This window comes from Athene noctua, chromosome 1 (genome assembly GCF_965140245.1).
Source record: "Athene noctua chromosome 1, bAthNoc1.hap1.1, whole genome shotgun sequence".
NCBI classification, from domain to species: domain Eukaryota; kingdom Metazoa; phylum Chordata; class Aves; order Strigiformes; family Strigidae; genus Athene; species Athene noctua.
Window position 1 is genome coordinate 243115208 of NC_134037.1, and position 20960 is coordinate 243136167.

The 20960-nt window shown below is 36.3% G+C and overlaps 1 protein-coding gene across 7 annotated transcripts in view; it reads right to left on the reverse strand.

The window, feature by feature from the left end:
* CDK8 (cyclin dependent kinase 8) overlaps positions 1–20960 on the reverse strand; it is a 90413-nt gene that overhangs the window by 12304 nt on the left and 57149 nt on the right. For 6 of the 7 annotated variants that reach the window (XR_012634350.1, XR_012634349.1, XM_074915092.1 and 3 more), the window contains exons 5-9: positions 10505–10562; positions 7579–7710; positions 5305–5448; positions 3264–3333; positions 2139–2211 (exon numbers count right to left, since the gene is read on the reverse strand). Coding sequence is in view for 5 of the 7 variants with exons in the window: in XM_074915092.1 (XP_074771193.1) it covers positions 2139–2211; positions 3264–3333; positions 5305–5448; positions 7579–7710; positions 10505–10562 (477 nt within the window). In the remaining 2 variants the exon portion in view is untranslated. The remainder of the gene's footprint in view (positions 1–2138; positions 2212–3263; positions 3334–5304; positions 5449–7578; positions 7711–10504; positions 10563–20960) is intronic. The other variant, XM_074915127.1, reaches the window with a different exon arrangement.

Consider the following 20960-nt stretch of genomic DNA (forward strand, 5'->3'; position numbering starts at 1 on the left):
ATTTAGAGAAAGTCTTTTTTATGGACTGCCAAGATGTACAGCACAGCCTGAACTACTCAATTTTACCTGAGCTTTGTGTTAAATGATCAGATCAGAGAGCAGTGAGAAAGAAATAGTTGAGAGATTGAGAGAGGGGAAAAGCACTTGTATTACTTGATGAAGTGACCGGCCACATTACGCAGGTTGTTGCATGGCAAAGGTTTTTAGCTCAGATTGTCTAGGTATGACATGAAAATCTAGTGTGATTGATTTTAGCAGGCAGAATTGACTTTTCTCAGCTACTCATCACTAGTGATAGCCGCTTTCAGATTTTGGTACAGCAACACGAGCCTAATCTTGAAAGCTTTAGGCTCCAGATATGTCAAAAGTCAAACCTGTACATGACAAGCATCATGCTTGTTCTCAAAGAAAGTGGAATTAGGGAGATAGGTACTGATGTATGCATTTCCATAATTTTGTGGAACACCTGCCTAGAGTAGCGGATGAGAAAGATCTGCAAATTCATTCAATGTGTTTCACTTGAAGCCCAAGGATGAGTTTTCACATCCAAACACCATCCTACGCAAAACATCTTATTCAGTGGACATGTCATTGGTTTTTGCTTGTTGAATTACTTATATCTATCCTATTCTATCAAAGCCTAAATATTTCTTAAAATTTTGTTATTATTTACTTGCTATATCAAATGTATCTTTTTTAAAGTGTGTATTTTTATGCTGAAACATACAAAAATCCATTAAAAAACCAAAATCTCAACCGGAGAGAATTAGTTTTCTTGCCCATGTAAACATCACTAGTATTTCACCAACTTTCACCTTCAGAGAGCAGAAACACTTCACAGTAAATGACGCATAACGGTACAACCACCAGGTAACTTCCTGCAACGATTACTTGATTCACCTGATTATACTTGTGTTTGTTTTTAACATGAACCTTGAATATACATTCTATTTTAGACCAGTTTCAGTATAACTCATCTGCTTGGAAACCCCCATTCAAAAATGCTTATGCGGTATGCCACACGAAGAATATCGCCCCAGAGCTGCTCTGACTGAAGGATAAATTCCAAAATGTATATGGAGGAAAAAGTACTGAACAGAAAAAAGATGGCAGCTTAAAAACCCCTGGGTCTGATTATCAGAGAAGGTACGGCTTCCAGTGACTTGAACAAAAGCTACATGTCCTCAGACACCCAGGCCTTTTTAACCATCCTCCCTTTCCTCCAAACCATTCCTCTCATCTCCAAGAGCAAAAAAGCTCCTATTTTCTTCCCACACTCCAGCCTCTCCAATAATATACTGACCTTGTAATTCTAGCCTGAAAACATTTAATCTGAGTTGGAAACATCAAGATAAGGAGAATGTCCTTTCAGAGAGACTAGATATACTTAAATTCTTTCTTCTCTGTGTATATATATATATATATATATATAAATATTTTATTTTAGAAACTTGAATGTTCCTTAAAACACAGGAAAAAAGGCCCAATATAGTAACTTCTGAAACAACGTAACACAGGCAGTTCCAAGGCTGAGCAAGTTTATAATTTTAACTGCAGTTTGCATAAAAAAAAGTTACACGTTTGAGACAGAAAATCATTGTTGCAAGAGTACTAAAAAGTTTTCATAAGAAAGCTACAAAGGATTAGTGCACCAGGAAGATATACTAAAATTTTCCAAACTACATGTTCACATCTCAAGGGGTTTTTTTTTTGTTTTAAATCTGTAAGCTTAATAATGAGTATGTAAAAAATTAGACATTTAGGCCTTTTTTTTTTAAATAAAAAATAGGCTATATTAAACATATGTAAAGCAGCAAGATGGCTAAGAGTTGCAGCCACACTGCAAATATAATTAGAAACTAAACATGACTTAAAAGACTGAAAACTTCTGATATACTAGATACAGAATGTAATGCAGTGAACAACTCGCAGAATAATTTTATCAATGTGAGAAGATAAAGTTGTTTTGCAGTTCTCAGATTGCAGAGTGTGGGTTATTCCTACCTTTATTTAAAAAAAAAGGTATAATATTTATAAAATAAAGTTAATCACAGTGTACTTGACACCAGCTCAACTCTCACTTTGAACAAGTGCAACTTATGAGGAGGTTGATTTTTTTTAAGCATGCAGGAACTTACCAAGTGGAATGCCTTACTATCTGGTTTAACTTTATGTTTTTCCATATATTTGATAAGGCTGCAGTTGGTATACCTAGAAAAGGGAAAAAAGTGACATTTATAATATGCAAATCACTGATACTCAGAGCTTTCTTAGTAGCCACAAAACATAGTAAGAACAGTTTAGTCTCCATTGCTAATCCATTAAGCAGGAAAAAACCAAAACTACCAACACCAGAGATTGCTTAAAAATCATTCAGACACGAGAGAAACGCATCTCTCTCTCCCTCACTTCCTTGTAAAAACACACTGCATCCACACAAAAAGCACACTTTTTAATCACATGCAGACAGCAAAATATCACTTGGATTTAAACTGCCTTTTAACAATTTTAATACTATATAGTTTCATTCTGTGTATTGCTAATGCCAGTAAACATGAAGATAAATATTAATCCCATCTTAACACTCTCCTGCAATGTGCAGGTTGCTACAAGAACATCTGTGAATTTACTTTTTTGAAGAGAAGCTCAGAAAGAAGGTTTCTGAATGGTTACAATATCATGGCAGATGCAAGAAATGTATGTAACAGTGCAGCCCCAAATCCCTTGGTGTGGAAACAAGGCAACAGGGTAGGGTCTTAAGTGCAGGTATTAGACTCTAGCAATGTGACAGAAAAACTAAAAGCTATTCTTTTCTTTAGACTTCATAAGCTACCCTAGACACCAAACTTGGCAATTATACCCATTGTTTACTGGAAACAGTAGAAGGTTACCAGATTACTTTTATGCAGCTATCACAGAAAAGTAATTTCCAGTACCACAGATTTGGAAACAGCTGTGACTAACTGTGCTTAGCAATCTTCAGAGCTGTGTGGGGTCTTACTGGCATCACCCATTTCACACCTGCCACCTTTACCATTTACAGTTTGTCTCTGGATACTCTTCCGATTCACACCACCTCAACAGGCCAAGTTCATCATTGTGAAACAACTTGATTTTTTTCCCCCCCCCCCCAATCTAAGTCATAACCTCTTCATAGTTCTTGTTTGGCATCTACATGGAAAATAACCCATGCTACAAGGAATTTAAGGTGGGTGGGAGAAGTAAAATATGGTTTCTCAAAGTGCAACTCAAAGCAGACTTACGTGTTTCTCCGGAAATCTTTCATTAAAGTTGAATGTTCAGGCATCTTCTTTATGTCTTCCCAATCTTTATCTGCAAAATCAGTATTTATTAGTAATTTTTTTCTTCTCCCCTCCAAGTAAAACAAAAACTTTCCAACTATCTCCACAGCCCTGATTTCTTCTTTCTTCTGCTTCTCTATTCTCTAACCTTGCAGCTACTTATTTCTTTTGTACTCCTTGGCTCATATTCCTTCATCACCTCTTCACAATAAATCTTCACAATACCAACACCTAAGAGGTTGCTGTGAGTTGATTAACTCAAGAACTTAAAAAAACAGCTGCCAGCTACAGTGAAGATCACCATATGCCCAAAAGACAACACAGAAGAAAAACATGTCAGCCATTGGGCTTGCATCTTTCAGGACTGTTATTTAATTTATTCAGGCACAGTCATGATCTCAGGACAGGAGTACACAAGACTCCTGCAAACGCTGTCTCCTTCTACAGGATTTTCCATTCTGACAGCACTGTCTTCAGTTACAGGAAAACGCCCAGAGGTACTGTGTAAATTTCTGTCTCAACATGAAAGAAATACTATTAGCCAAGAAAAGATTGAGAAAAAGTAACATTTGCACACTCAAATTAAAGAATATTTCATCTCAACTTCTCTGTGTAGACAAAGCCTGAAATGTATTTAAAAATAAAATCAATCACTAACAGCACCTAGCCTCAAATATATTATGCTTTGTAACTCCTGAAATGGCTCTGAAAGCAAGTACTTCGATTCAAGTCAAATCTTTAGTAAGTCTTATCACAACTGCAAACACTGGGAGCTTAAAAATATTAAGTGAATAAATAGAAGTTAATTATTATTTATTTAAATAAAAGATTCTCTTTCCCTATCCCAAAGACATGAAACTTTGGAATATGGCAAGTGTCAATTAAAAAGTAAAAAATCTGCTGCAATTAAAAATAATATTTCTTGGTAAGAACCAAAGATGTTAAAAAAAAAATCAAGTGCAGACCATTAGAAAGGATTATTGAAACCAATCACGAAACAGTAATGAGAGTATTTATGTAAACTACATAAAGACAATATGAAACCCAAAGGAAGAAAAGCATAAGAAAAGGGTAAAATTCTAGGCTAAAAGCAGAAAGGCAACACATCCAGGAATCTCACACAGCAGTATGGAAGCAATGAAGTACATACAGGACAAAAAAAGTCAAAGGGAAACACCAGAGTGACTTTAGTAACAAAATTCTAGAACCACACAAACATAAAGATCACAAAATCCATATGATAGGAAGAAAACAGTCCACCAGAACAGTAAAGAAAGATTATTAGAAGTCAGTGGACAACAAGAGGGAAACACAAGCAGTGAGGAGAAAGATGACCAAAAAGTAAAAGTAAGGCCCCCGTTATTCTGACATCTGTGATCATGAAAACACTAGGAGACAAAGCATTAACTGAAAAGATGCAAGACAGCCTGTAGAAAAACAAGATATGAACAACACTGAGGGGAAAATGCAACAAGTGATATCCACATTGCCATTTTTTTGGTTCATGCAACCTGTTCTTTGTTCTGGTTTGGAATAAAGAAATTTTCTCTATATCACAAGCTTTCTACAAGGGAAAAAAAACCCCTGAAATACCCTCCCCTACTTCCAAATGCTATGTTTAATTTAGCATGAGTTAAACATCTGCATAATATGCACTCAATGTATAGATTTTGTTTGATTTCATACAATCAGTAACTTTCCAAATCTACCATTGGTACTGAAGAAATGCAGAAATATTCCTTCTGGTTTATAATCAACCACCATTAAACATGATCTTTTAAAACTATAAAACGTTGGTACATGTATACGTACAGATAATCCTATCATTAATAATAGGTAAAATATCTAATATGACCATTAGATTCTAGAGTTATAACTCATGAAATAAAAGATTGTGTTTGAACAGCTTTCTTGCTTTGATCAGCTGCCACTTTCCTATGCAAAGAAAGCAATAAAGATATCTTTCTTTGAACAGCAGTGATTAAAAAAATATGGTATGTACCTGCAGGAAATCCCATTACATTGAATATTCTGTCCAGCTGGTCATGATGATAAGGATTACTAGTTTTGATATCTTCTTGTCGACAATGGAATATTGGCTCTGATGTTAGCAGCTCTGCAAATATACACCCTATGGCCCAAATATCTTTAAAAAAGGAGAACAGAAATAAAATTAATCTTTCCAAAAGGATCTTGGTGAGGTAGAATGTTAGTTTTTAGTTTATCAGAGATAAGGTCCCTGCACCAAAAATTTTAAGTTCCTCTTGTAAAAGTGCAACACTTCGACTTTTCCTTCTAGCTTCAGATAGAGGTACACAATTTAGTAACTACACAGGAGCTGACAGAATATCATACAAGTTTTTGTTGTGTTTTTAAAATGTAGTTACCATTTATTGCTATAAAAAAAAAGAATTTGATTAAGAAAAAAAACAGAGGAAACTATTTGGGTAACTGTCCACACATAAAATACAAATGAGGAAAGGCCAACCAACATCTTACCCATTCACTGCCATACTGTTTCCACCAAGAAATGTGCCCTCTCTGATCAGCCACTGGGTTTAACAAGTATTAAGTGACCCAAAAAATACAAGTTGAAAAGCAGTGATACTGGAATAAGCCCGGTGCTATCTATAAAACCTCAGGGAAAGAAGTAACAAGAAAATTGCTTCATGCCCACATACCTCACCCCTTTGTTTGATAAAATCAATTTAGAAAAACCAAACCAAAACCCTTTAACTGTTATGTCCCAATCTGCAAAATCAGATAGCCTGAATTTTCCCAGTTGTTTTCCTGATTTTTTTCTCATATATAAAAAGGCAATTTTTAACTTACATAAAGTAATGCTACACTGAACCTTGAATGAACAAGAAAAGGTCATGAACAAGGACAAAAGCAAATGATGCAGAGAGCATAACCCCATTACTCAGTGTTTCTATACAGTCAGTTTTCATCTATGCTGAAAAAAATTATGTACTAAAGGCTATGACTGTCCATGCAGTTTCACATGCTGCACGCAGAAGAAAATGCCAGGAAAGTGAAGGAACATGCAAACGCAACCAAAAAAAGCAGTTTAAAGGAACAGATAAATAAATTTATTTTATTTAATCTATAAAAGAAACAGTATTAATGGAAAAGTAAATGAAAATACATTTAAGTCAAACTTTATACAATTTCTGACAAAAACACTGACATGATCTTAAAACAACAATAGCTATGGTCTGAGGAAAGATTTTCAGGTTACAGCAACAACATGTGTGCTGATATACAACCTCCATGTTTGTGTAAAGTAAATGGAATGTTGCAGGGGAATTTATTACCCCAAAAATGGTTACCAGGCTTTAACATATCTTCTAAACTAGCTGCAAGAGGAAAAGCTTCCCAGTCCTCTTCCCGACAGTCTCCCTCCCACTGCAAAGCTCTTCACATCCACAAAAGGTGAACCTCACCCCGGCCTGCTACTGGGCTATTCTATTCCCCTGTCCTACAGCCACAGCACACACCGCCTCCTGCTACCAGTGGTCCCTTACCCATGAACTGGCAAGAGCAGAGACTGGCAGAGCGAAGTCAGCCACCCCATACCAAAGCTGTTAAAACTCAGACTGGCAAGTATGAATTAAGTGGCGAGGAGGATGCAGCATTAAGGTGATGTAACTAATGCCATCCTCGCAGCATCTGCATTTTCTAAGGTTTGTTTTTTTCTGGATATGCCCGATGCAGCATCAGAGCCTAGCCTGTTACATGACAATGACCACATCTCACTACCACAAGCAATTCCTATTCACACTTGTGCTTTGAAAAAGCCACAGAGAGAGGCTAAAATGCAGCTTATATTTACAGTTTAGTTTCAGTGCAGCAAATATATTCTCCATTCTGTACATTCCTTATTTCTTGTATTTATTATACTAGGTAAAAACTTCTGCTATAAAATTCATGCACTGTGTCTCATTGTCATCATAATATAGATTATACTAATAGTTCAAAGATGCATCTGTATTTTGTATTGCCTCTAACAGCATTTATGAAAGTCTTGTGTGAAAGCCACATAAACTTATATTACATCACAGGGCATTTGGAGCCAAAACCAAGAAATATTCCTATATATATAGCCAGAGACCATAGTAAACTAAACAATGTGTCAAAGTTTAATATTTCTTCAATAAATCAGTAACGTACCTTTACCTTAGCTACTGTCCTTTGTGCTACTTATCAATGCTTCAGTATTTGGGTAGACTTTATATAAAGAACAAAACAGGAAGTTTTCATCCAATTTACTCACCAATAGCTTTGGTATAATGTCTTGCTCCAAGAAGCAACTCTGGAGCTCGATACCAGAATGTTACAACTACTGGATCCAAGTCTGCTAAAGGCTTCAGAGGTGAATTAAATAATCGGGCAAAGCCCATGTCAGCTGCAAAATTCAAAGAGAGGTGCTTTAAAATTTGAGGAAAACTACCAAAATTTTTTTTTTTTTTTTTTTTAAACAAACTGAGTTTACTTGTTAGGCTACCATCACTGCTAAATAAAATGCAAACGCAGACTGTAGCAGATATGAATTCTGTGAGCAGATTGTCTTAAAGCTTTTGTAGAAGTTACTGGATGTCATCCCCTATAAGGTATATCATTATAAATCATTACTAACACGAGCCATTTAGAACAAAGAATTAACCATTGTTCTGAAAAAGCGCATCAACTCACTTCTCAGGACACTGGTAAATCCTGACTCATTTTACCTATATTCTCCAGTAAAACATTGTGTTATTACAGGATGACGTTTCAAGAAACAGCATTTTAAATGTGAGCAAAATGCAGGTTCTGCAAAGGTTAGAATGATTTATAATACATACGTGCACATCACAAAAGCTCCCTCCTCATGAAGTTAATTGTAGCAAGATTTCCTTCACACAAAACCAGCAACTAAGCCTACTGCATCTGCATCCCTGCTAATTTTCTGTCAAGACGTATTTCCAGTATCAAGACAGCAGTACTAAATACCATTTAGGTTGTGATTTTAAAACTCTTTTGGGGGGCATTATATCATTAAAAACTGCATTTTAGAATTGGTATAATGTAGCTGCCTAGAGAGTTGTCTGAACTACGAATATAAGTGATACAGAAAAAACTGGGCAGAGACTAGAATATACAACTGCTCCCACCAAACTGTTTTCCCAACCCACCATTCCCCAAATCCCAAGACAGAGGGACTCTGTGGTGCAGGGATATACACATGCTGAGAAAGACTTGAATGAAATGAGATGAGTAGCCGTTCTGAGGGAAAAGGACCTACACGCTATAGCTCACTGGTTGAGGGAAAACTGCACTGTAGATATGGGTCTCTAACTTGACTACACAATCCTTAATAATTTTTTATCATATGCATTCCTATTTATGGTTGGTTTATTGCGTTTAAAAAGAGAAACATTTTACAGTTTTCTACATTAAAATATCGATTACTCAAGATATGATCAAGTCACTAGTAACTCTGAAAAATAAGGAAAATTGTTGGCAGAAAGTGAATTTATGACTCAAAATGACACAAAAAGCCTATAAAATTATTTTAAGTTAAATACCAGTTATGTATTTTTTAGAAAAATTAATTACACTGGAAAAGTGGAAGCCCTTGGTATGGGTATAACTTCTGCATTCTTTCCTGCTGTAGTAATATCTTAAGAAAGTAAGGAAAAAAACAAAAAAATCTACATTTTGATAACACACTTAGAAATCCAGGGTCCCCCCCCCACTCTTCCCCTGCTGGGAATGGATGGCTCAGAGGACTGGTGGTCCGATACAGAATCTTTCACCTGTCCATTAACAGAGTATGACTAAATTTATTTGTGTTCTAGGTTATTCCCAAATTAATTCAAAACTATAAATTAAGAAATAAATGGGTGGTCTATGTGCAATTACTAGCCAGTAGTTGTGTACAGCAAGTATCACCACCACAGTTGAAAGTGAATGTGCCCAGAGGATGACCTAGATTCTCAATTTTGGAAGCAACCGCTCCATGAAGAATAAGGTAATAAGAAGAAATGGTCCCTTCTGCTGTCCATGCTGTACCTGTTTTGTACAGAGAAGACCTCTATCTCTACTGTGAACCTTAAACCTCGGAAGGGCATTAAAAACTTTCAGGGTAGGATCTGCAGAAGTGTTCAGCCCTGGCCCATCTGCCTCTTGGATTTCAAAGGGCAAGGGAAGGACTAGAGCAGCACTGAACGCTCCAGGAAAATCCTATACCAAATCATACTAGTGATTAACAATATAGTTCAGATAAACAAAACAGTAAGAGTACAGAGTAACAATGCAGAAGAATAATCTCATAAAAGAAAGCCAGAGGGAAGTGAAAAGGATGAACTAGCTTTAAAAAAAAAAAAAACCTTCCAAAAAGGGCTGTTACCATAACAAATCTAAGTTGGCTGTGCATTAGCAGTCTGCTATCAAAGCACTGCCACACTAATGCACAGCCCTGTATAGCTTATTACTGTTAGACTACAGTTAATTTTAATTTATTTATTTACTTTAATTTAAAACAATTGAAGTTCTACAAATTATCCTGTCACTGTGAACTGTAACTCCCACCAGAAAATGTTACAATAGTGGGGAAAGTGTTGGGTCCTTCCTACCTGGGTACACCACAGTTTGAGCATTTAGCAGTAGTTCTCACTAAGCATTTTGGCTGCATTACTGTGTTTTCTGGACTTTAAGGTCCCTTGCATTCACCTCCAAGGGACCTGTCTACTCTTTCCCGAACATTTTGTAGGCTAAATGCCACCTTTGATTCCATTATAAAATTTAAGTTTTGCAGTAATGAGTAGTTCCCTATTTAGGTTTTATAAGCAGCAGCAAGATAATGTCATGGCATACAGGGGTAAATGGAGGAAATCTAAAAATCCCGTTTCTTTCTCCTCCTTTCCCCTAGCTAGCTCTCAACTTTATCCCCATATCAAAATCCCCCACCCCACACAAACACCCATGTAAACAAAATATAATGACATTTTCCACTTTTCATTGATGAGGCTACAGCATTTCATCGTCAGAACTGGTGCATGGGGCTAATATCAAGAAGCCAGTCACTCAGAAAACAGCATTTAGGCAATGTGCCCAGGCACATACTAGTATTACAGTGACTACTTTAGGTGGTACAACTACACCTTCAGAACATTCTAACTTAAATGCTACACTGGGACTTATCAAAGATATAAACATACCAATTTTTACTCTTCCTCGCTCAGGACCTTCACCCATAACTAAAATATTAGCAGGTTTCTGTGGAAAAAAAAATAAATATACAATACATATACCACGATAAACCTAAACATTAGTCTCTGAAAAGTTAGTTAAGCTTTGTTTTGCCAGTTTTAAACCAACTTTGTTTTGACAAAAATGACAAGTTTCTCTGTCACAGTAAAGCTCTACAAGGACCCAGACACAAGCTCTCCCTGTCTGCATTTTCCTTGTTTTCTTTCAGCGTTTCCATGCTCCAGCACCACACTCCCTAACTGACACCCTGCTGTCTGTCCTCTACCTGCATGAGCTGGCACTCACCGAGCCATTGAGATTTCTACCAAAATTGCCCTAGATCTTTTTGGTAGGAGGCAGTCCTGTTGCTGCCCACCACCTGCACTCCCAGCACAGGATGGGAAGCCAGCTCTACAACATGTTTTGCCCAGGGTCATTAGGCACATTTGCAGACACATTTTACATAAAAAATACCTGAGTGAAATACAGATTAAACATTAACATATCACTTCATATTGGAGAGAAAGAAAAAATCTAAATTATTCCTATTTACAAGTGTATACTATTTCAGACAGCTGCAAAACTGGAAAGCATTGCCTTTACATTATTTTTCTCTCCATCTTCCCTTTCTTTCTTTTGCTAGGGAGAGAGAGAACTGAGCCAGAGTTCAGCTGGTTAGAAACATAACCACTCAGTTCTTAATCCTACATTTTCTGCCATACTGTTTCTCAGAATCCAGTCTTCGTATCTGCAGTCAGAATATTCCTCAAATACTAACACTTTATATAAATCAAACCTGCAGTGCTTACTTTGAGGGAAAAAAGTCAGGAAACTCACAACTGAAGCTGAAAATGTATACCAGACTTGTTTTGAAATGCAGTGATTTAGAAACCCATTCATACTGTAAATATCCTGGACAAAACTGGGGCTCCTATTCAGTTGTGAACTGTAAGAATTACAATAAGGCTGAGTTATAGCTCTTGCTTTGCTTTCCCAGTTTAAATCGATCTGAAGAAAAAAGTACCCCAGCAAGACGGCTTAGGCTACCTAAAAGTTGATATAATAAATCCCAATATTTTAGTGTGATTTATCAAACACGTATCCTAGGAAATTCTCAGGTCTTCCTGAATCTATCAGACTCTGATGTAAACACATTCAAAGACACAAAAGACCATGATTTGATATTGATCTAGCAGTAATTCATACTGTGTAAAACAAGGTGCAAAAAATTATTAACCCAGAAAAAAATTTCCTTGGGAAACTTAATTACTACTGCTTATGAAAGGTTCCAACATGGGTTTCTGAAACCGTACAATCCATGTACAAAACATGCAAAAGGAATTTGAGGTGTTGCATCTCTTCTCTGAGAGCAAGTTAAAGACAGAAGAAAATGTTACTGTGATCAAAAAGATATATCCCATTATCTTTCCAACAGCAATAACAACAAATCCAACTTCTGTTGCATTATCTCAGTGATATGCAGAAGAAGTTGTGTCTCCCCCACCACCACCTCTTTTTATTTTAGTGTTTTGTTTCTGTTTTTTGTTCTTTTAATAAAGGCATACACTCCAGGTAAGCACTGCTTCAACATAAAATAACGTGCAGTATGTGGGCACACAGCTCACAAAGCAGTCAATTTTGATTGTTTCTAGAAAAGTCCTAGAAATAAACAAGCAGCATAAATCTTTAAATTCAGAGTTAATGTTGAAGTTTAAAGCAATTCAAACTGCCAGGTAAGAAAACACATATTTCACCACATAAACCTCTCTATTGCTACACTGCAACTCAAGGAGAAAATATGCAGATATTCTACAAAAGCTGCTTCAGTGTATCTGGGGTGTTAATAAGCTACATGCCTAATTAATATTTTTTTTTTTAGTAGAGTTAATGATAAATTACACAGGAACTAAATTTTTTCAGATAAATAATACATTGACCTGAAGTATAATTCCCCCCCCCCCCCATCTTTACAGGTTGATAATACTCTACAAAAATGCTTGTAACATCCTCAGGATGTTTCTACATTAAAATATTTTACTATTTGGATTTTGATAGGGACAAGGAGCCATATTCACACACAGACTCCATTATGCCAGATGATTAATCAGCACATCACTGGCTAACAATTCCTGCCCCCCAAATCTTCTACCCTAAAATCAAGGTAGGTACAGATGAGAAGAGAAAGCACAAAGAGATGAGACAGTACTGGTTAGCAAAATAAGTAGCAACAGCTTGATTCACACTCAGATTTTTTTTCCTCTCAGGATTTACAGAAAACATTTTAAAATACAATTTAGAAATCCGTGTAGGAGTCTTCTAAAGCCACAAAATAAAATTCTAAATCAATCTGGAATAACCATTCACAGTTCACCTCTTCCTAGAGTCAAAGGCCCTTCACTGAAATAGCTGTGAAAAAGAAAATTCTTACTACAGACAAAAATACTTATATAGTCACATCACTGCAAAGATACATCATAACAGTTAAAGATTAAAAACCCCTAAATTTAAAATCTGAGGTCTTATTCTGAAGGTTCCCATTCCTAAATCATTGCGTTAGCAGCCTGGAACAACATTAGTTGAAAGAAATTTCCAAACAAGACCATTAATCAGTATTTAAATTCAATGGGGGGCTACCTACCAGAAAGCAATATAGGGGCAGTATTGGTGTTCCTAAACCATAAGGATTTTGAGGACTCACTGAAAAACATTCAAGTCCTCTAACAAAAGTCAAAACATGGGTCAGCAATTCTTGTTAGGTATCTTTGACTCAAGTCCACCATCTGAAAAAAACCCCATCAAAAAAACAACCACCAACTCTCCAGATTTGTCTCTTTGGGCATTAGAAATTTATTCACAAAGTAAAATAAGCAGTAATTACAAATAGAAGGGAGAAATTTTTACAAAGTTCAGTTAAATTTGTTAAATTATGATTTAATTTTAATTGTCCAGCAAAAATGAAAGTTTAAAGTGCTTATTCAAATCACCTGGACTGAGCAAGTGAAGAAAAAAAAAAATCTTTCGGCAATTTTTATAGTGTTCTGAAAACACGTTACTTGGAAAAAGCTCTTTTTTTTATAACTACAAATGATTGACTTTAGTCACTCGTTTTTGTTCTAATAGAGACATATTTACTTTTGCTGTCAAGTAAAATAATTTGCTCATGCCAGACAAATGCAAATGAGAAAGCTGTTATGATCCTAAACCAAATGTGAAGAGCCATGCAGCCATGTACAGCTGAGTACTTCAGAGACCAAGAAAACAACTTTTTGACAGCCCCATAGAACAAAATTTAAGAAGAATCACCCTCCTCCACAACCACCTCAGCAGCAGGGAAATAATTTATTCTCATGGAAGAATTGCCTTGTGACCATGGCACAGCACTAAACCTTATCTTGTCCTAAATCTGGCTTTGTAGGACTCCTCGTGTGATTCCTAGACAAATCCTAATCTTGTGCATTTAATCACTATTACTACTGAAGAGAGAATAAAGATCCTCACTGAAATATTTTTAGGTACTTCTAATTTAATCATTATTTGCAAAGTGCAAACAGAAATTCTAAGCAGCAGGTTAATTTCAAAAAAAAGGAGCTAAAAAACCAAAGGCTATACTGACAGGTTCATAGATCTACAAAGAACTTCAGGCAGTCACCTTCATCCATCTGCCTGACCAGACACGTGATGCTGCTCTGTTTACCTTAATCCTAAAGTCTCTTATCATGAAGGCTGCACTATTTCCCAGGCAATCCACTCTCTCACTCTTCTCTATTGCAGTGTTTTTTCTTTTCTTCTAACACAACAAATGGAGGTTACTCCCACTGCCTCTTCTCTTACACATCAGCAGAAAGAAGAGACAACCACTCCTTCACTGCAAAGGCTTGTTACGCTTCTGAAGTTCTACATCTCTTTTCAGTCCTATCACCTAGACTAAAAGGACTCTCTCTTCTGCTCACTGTTGCCAAGTCAGTGATTTTTTCTGGATGCACAACCAGTCGTCTTCCTTCCTTCTAGCTGCTCTAACTTGAGCCACTTATTTGTTTGAATGTTAGTGGCCCAAATTACACACTGCTCCTGCTGAGGCTTCACTAATGCTAAATATAGAGGAGGGACTGTTTTACATGCCTTGTATAGCATCTTCTACTTTACACAATCCCACTATGGTATCTTGATTTGCCTCACTGTGTAAGGCTATTGATTCATGTGAAGGTTACAAGCCATGCATTTTCTTCACACCTTTTCTGCAGGACTGATACTTTTTTTTTTTTTTTTCTTTTTTTAAAATCAGTGTTCCATTTCAAGAAACACTGCAGTCACATACTGCTTCTTAACATACACTGAAAATGTTTGTGTTCATTCAGAGGGGAAACTCAGACTTTAGAACTTATCTGTTTTTCTATTTTGAAGACAAAAATGCAAACAACATGAAAATTAGACAAATCTATGTCTTGATGAGATGTGATCAAATCAAAGACAGCACTCCTGTTATTCACAGCAAGTCATTCATAGGAGCAGGAGACCATTACTTACTCTATATCCACATACGTGGTATCTGGAAATCACAGGACATTTTCTCATGCTCTTCTACTAAGTTTTACTCACCAAAGCAGTGAGGAAAAAACCTGACATTTTTGGACAACTTAGCCATTGTGTCCTTTGATAGTACTTTTAACATCAAACCAGGTCTGTAGGAACTACTATTCCGCATAGTTTTTGCTACTAGGCTGTTTCTGAAGTCATTAGTTTTCAAAGGATGATTTTAAACATACCTATCAATGAGTAACCAGAATTCCTTTGAACTATGGTATTATAATGTAAATGGTACCTTTTTCCCCCCACTTAAATGTCTGCAGTAGACGCATGTATATTCATGAACACACTCACCCTCTTTATACCTGCATTTTAATGGACCTTTTAATAAGGTTTTAGTACCATCCTAATCAATTTTCATTTCGATGATACCATACTTAATAGTTTGGCTCCTAAAACATTACTCAGGAGAGGATTCACAGTGATGGGGTGAGTCACACCAGTGACTTCTGTTAACCACTAGTATTTGTGCATTGTTAATGGCTGTGCCACCAATTTTCAGAACTGGCCATCCCACCATTTCTACCGGTGATAAGCCAAGACAACTGAAAAAAAAGTATAACATTGTTTTTCATTTTTAAAAAGCAGTTTAAAAGAACAATACTAAGCAAAGTGCTTTCATCCCTAAATTATTTTGCTTTTGCAATCATGAGCCCAACAGTGATTCTATTAAGATTTAGAATGAATGACTTTTTAAGTTTTAGACTTCAAAGTATTATATTAAACAATACAGGAACAGATTCAAATGCACAACCCCACAATCATACAAAAAAAAATCAACTTCTTCAGCTGTGTGTGAGAAAGTGCCTAAAAAGCATGAAACACAAATAAGTTAAAAACGTCTTGCTGTGAGGTTTGTAATTCAATTGCATGGAAAAAATAAAAATCAAAAAGGTTTTGAAGGACAACTGCAACTTGCTTACCAAGTTGTAGACTGCTTGGAAGAACACTTTTATGACACAGCGGCAGAAATCTTAATATACTGATGTGGTTTATCACTTCGCAGTTAGGTCCTCTGACAAGAAAAACTGTGCAGCAAAAACCTACAAGCCTTCAGCTAGACTTGCAAAATTGGTACCCCATCTCAGGATCTATGACCCACAAAACATTTATGCTTCTTAAGGTACCTTTGTCTTGATCTTCAAGTAATCATAACATACACCCAAAACATTTCCTTATTATCAAAGTGGGATGCTTCCCTATTGCCTTCTTAGAGATTTGACTTTATTTTGAACATTTTATCGTTAAAGAAAATAATTCACTTCTGTTTCCACTTTGAACAAATAACTGACTACTTCAATGCTAAATAGTACTCTAGCACAATGGAAGTGTCAATACAACCATACTGAAACGATAGTATCAGCACTTTTCTGAAGTTAATTTATTTCCTTGAATTCAAAGATGTGCATTCACAGTTAAGATAATTTCAGCTGTGTTTATTAACTGATTTGAGGCTTTAAAAAAATTATCACCAAAAGACCACCACAAACACTGGTGAAAACAATGGCTCCACGGAACTCAACGTGTATTAAATCTAAATATTAAAGTATTCTTTTTAATTAAAAAACACATTAATTATGAAGAGCACTGGAAAATTAAGGAAAATCTAATTTAATTTAATACTTCCTGTTAATTATCTTACAAAGACCATCTTAGAGCTGTTTAAAAAAGTAAATCAAGCATGTAAATACATTTTTTCTTAAAACCAGGAACCATTAAAATTACCAGTAACAGTCAAAACCAAAACCCTAAATTACCAAAGCACGCACAGCTCAAAAATTTTAGAAGTACAGAAAGTATTTGGGTATGATAGAAGATAGAGAGATGCCATATCTATGCCAGGGAGGCCTTCTGCTAGTTACTGTCACCATATTTTATCTCTGTTTCAGCATGATGAAAGCTGTTGGCCTCACTATTACATTTTGATGCTCTGAACACACTCCAAAAATTTTCTTCCACTGCTATCACTCAGTTACTGCCAACTTGGGGCAATGTAACTTACCAAAGTCTGTACACAGCCTAATACACAGGCTCTTCTATCACTTTTGTTGGATGGAATTAAAGTTGAAAGAAAAAAATTAATTACGTTTTCCAGGCCAAATCTCACACTCCCTAAAAACATACATCAGGACAAGCTGCAAGGTGTGACTTTCTGTACTAAGTCTCCAAGGAAGGAAAGGTGGATATCATAGGCAAAAGCATTATTACAGCAGAAAAATCTAACACATCAAATATCATTAAAACATCATTTAAAAGAGTAATAGAAAACAATAAATTAAAACAAATAGTCTTACAGAAATATATTTCCTGTGGGTTTTGCTACACGAGCAATTACTCCGCCCCTACGTCAGGATGACTCTGAGTGCTGCAGACATACCAGAGCAGGATCATAATGCAAGGGGAGAGTATGCACTGAAACTCTTTTTTAGTTTCATTTTAGAGTTCTGCCTCACAAGTGAGGATTTTGAATGGTTATCAAAAACAGCGAGTACCATTTCTGCTCACTCACTTTGTTGGAGCAGCTTCTGCAGGTTGACAGGCATGCAGCAGTACTGTAATCTCATACTTTCTAATACCTTCACACAGAGGAAGAAAACGCCCTTATTTACTCTTTGGTGTGCATGCAGTTGTGGTAGGTGGCCCATGCCATCTTCCTTAACGGCCCTATTTTATTTTTGTTTTTCATTTAGATAGTACTCTTTTCACTTTCATATCATCCTACTTATATTGACTAATAACTCCTTCTGTTCAGGGTGAAGAAAAAATAAAAAAGGTGAAAAGCCTATGAAACTTATTACTATGCACTTTTCAGAGGTTGCCTGGGCTTTGCTCATGCTTACTTCTTAAAGCACCTTTGTGTACGTAACAAACAGTATTTCAAACAATGCTCCAAAGATTATGTTTTGTGTCACTCATGTTCAGAGCAAGCTGGATAAAGTTGGGAGTCCATACAGAGCAAACTTTTATATGGGTAAGTCTGCCCTGTTTATAAGGCGAATTTTTCACCAGCTACTTTGAAACAGCTCAGATTTAGTGTTAATCAAAGGACTGTTTTCTCATCTTTTCAACTTTTCCTCTATAAGTATAGATAATTCATACAGATCAATGCATTTTCTTTCTACAGGAGGATGCAGACAAAACAATTATTATGGCTAGTTCCTGTATTTTGAGCAGTTTATATTCCTATGTTCCACAGCATTTTACACAGTCATAACTTTACCAAAAACGTAAGGTATTTAGTATTAAAAAAACAAAACTAAACTGCAAACTATACCTACTTGTTTCTAAAATCATACTCTAGCATTTTTATTAAATCCTACTGCAGGGTTTTTATTGACTAATCTTACTTCAAAGGTATATTTGTGATCAAAGAGTTTCTAGTCCTCCACACCTTTCATGTCAGAACCAAAAGTTATGCTCATACTTTTTCCATCTGGCTAGTACAGCTCATTACCTTTACAATAGGCAGTAGATCTGAAGTTTCTAGAATGCCTTTCCTCTGTAGAAGTCTTAACCTCTATTTGTATTTCTATATCTGGATATGACTCAGCCAGTTTACCTATCATTACTGTGTGGCAATGGACTGAGATGACTGAGCTAGCCTTCAAACACTGAAGGATTACTTACATTACTCACATTACTCTCTTTCCAGCACCATAATCAGATATCTGACCATCTTGGAAAGCCAGCAAATGAAAAAACAGGCTAGTAACAAAAGAACAAGATTAAAGCTACAGATTTATTTGCATCCCCAAAGTTTCACCTAATTCAGGCAGGACTCCTGCTATTAAAAAGATAAAAACAGATACAAACTACTTCAAAAATCCTCATATATATACACAGATATAGATAAAAAAATTACCTATGTATCAGGTATCTATATAAGAATCCTATTCCTCAATATACTGCTTATATTACACCCATATAATTCTCATTACATCATTCTACTTCAGTTATCAATCTACTTAAACACCAAGGAATTTCAAAAAGTCAAAATATTTCTAAGCTTGAAAAAAGGAACAGCAAAAGTATTTTACCAAGTCCAAATTTCACAAAACAGCACCTTAAGGAATAAGCCCTCCTTATATAAAGAATGTTAGTTCTACACGGGGGCATCCTGCTTTCTGAAAAGTGCAGTTCAGGACAGAATGATAAGAATAACTACATTTGCTAGGAAAGTATCTCCTTTGCAGTATTCAAAAATCCTCAGCTACTGAAACCAGAAGAAAGCAGGATATTTTTAAATATTTCAATAAAAAATAGAAATACAGAAGACTTCTAAACCTTCATTTTTATTATGAAGACAGTGGTCATCTGACCATCTTTCTGTACATACCAACGGCCACAGCCTGTTGCTGTTCCTCCTCCCCTTCTCTCCCGTTTTTTTGTACTTTACAACAGAATGAAGTTCACACAGGTGTTAATCCACATTCCTTTTGCAAACAGCTTAGTTTCTCTTCTGAAGCTTTTGCAAGGGCAGTATAAATGGACTTTGAGATTGCTGTGGTAACAACTATTAAATAAATTTTTGACTGACTAAAAATGCTAAGTTCAGCACATATGAAGTGATGGGATTCCTCAGCTGTCAGACAATTTTGGGTAGCTGACTAAAGATTTTCAAAGCACCACATCTCTGAACACTTTCTTCTGAAAGTTGCTTGATAAAGAACCATTAAAGGAAACATCAAGTCTTCTGGACAATTAAACAATGAAGGTAGCTTTCATAAGGAGCTCCTACAACTTCACAAGTAATGTATTTGAGTAAAACTTTCAGAATCGCCCAACAGTCCAATTTTCCTCATATAGTCAGAAATAACAAACCACCATATACACTGACATGAAACTTAAGTGGTATTCCTTTTGTAAGCAATATGTGTATCAATAATATCCCACCAAAACCACTTCTCCATATCAGAAAAAAACCCTTACTTCACTGGGTTCAGCTCTGGGCCCCCAACATAAGAAGGACATGGAACTGTTGGAGCTGGTCCAGAGGAGGCCACAAAGATGATCGGGGGCTGGAGCACCTCTCCTATGAAGACAGGCTGAGAGAGTTGGGGTGTTGTTCAGTCTGGAGAAGAGAAGGCTCTGGGAAGACCTTATAGCAGCCTACCAGTACCTAAAGGGGGCCTACAGGAAAGATGGAGAGGGACTCTTTACAAGGGCATGTAGTAATAGGACAAGGGGTAACAGTTTTAAACTGACAGAAGGTAGATTTAGATTAGATATAAGGAAGAAATTCTTACTGTCAGGGTGATGAGACACTGGCACAGGTTGCCCAGAGAAGCCGTGGCTGCCCCCTCCCTGGCAGTGTTCAAGGCCAGGTTGGACGGGGCTTTGAGCAACCTGGTCTAGTGGAAGGTGTCCCTGCCCACGGCAGGGGGATGGAACTAGATGATCTTGAAGGTCCCTTCCAACCCAAACCATTCCATGACTCTATTATTTTCTTTATTTGACACATTCTTATTAAAACTTTCATCACAAAAATCCTTGACATTTTCTGGTGTTACTTGGGCAACACCTATGCGTTCTTCTAAATGCTTTTATATGACATGTAATTTTCCTACAAAAAAATTTCCAATTATTCAGCTTTCCACTTTGCTACATATATCTCCTGCCTCCAGTGAAATCACTACTCTCCATACATTTAGAGATCATGCAGAAGGGATACATAGAATACAATTTTAAATAGGCAGTAACTTTTTGAGCATTCTTTATAGGTAACAGGAGTTATTAGTAAGTTTGGCAACTTTAATCTTATAGGCATCAAGATACCACAGTCTGATCAGCCCTTATTCTCTTTTAGGGAAAGGATAAAGGGCACTTGGTGAGGTTTCAATA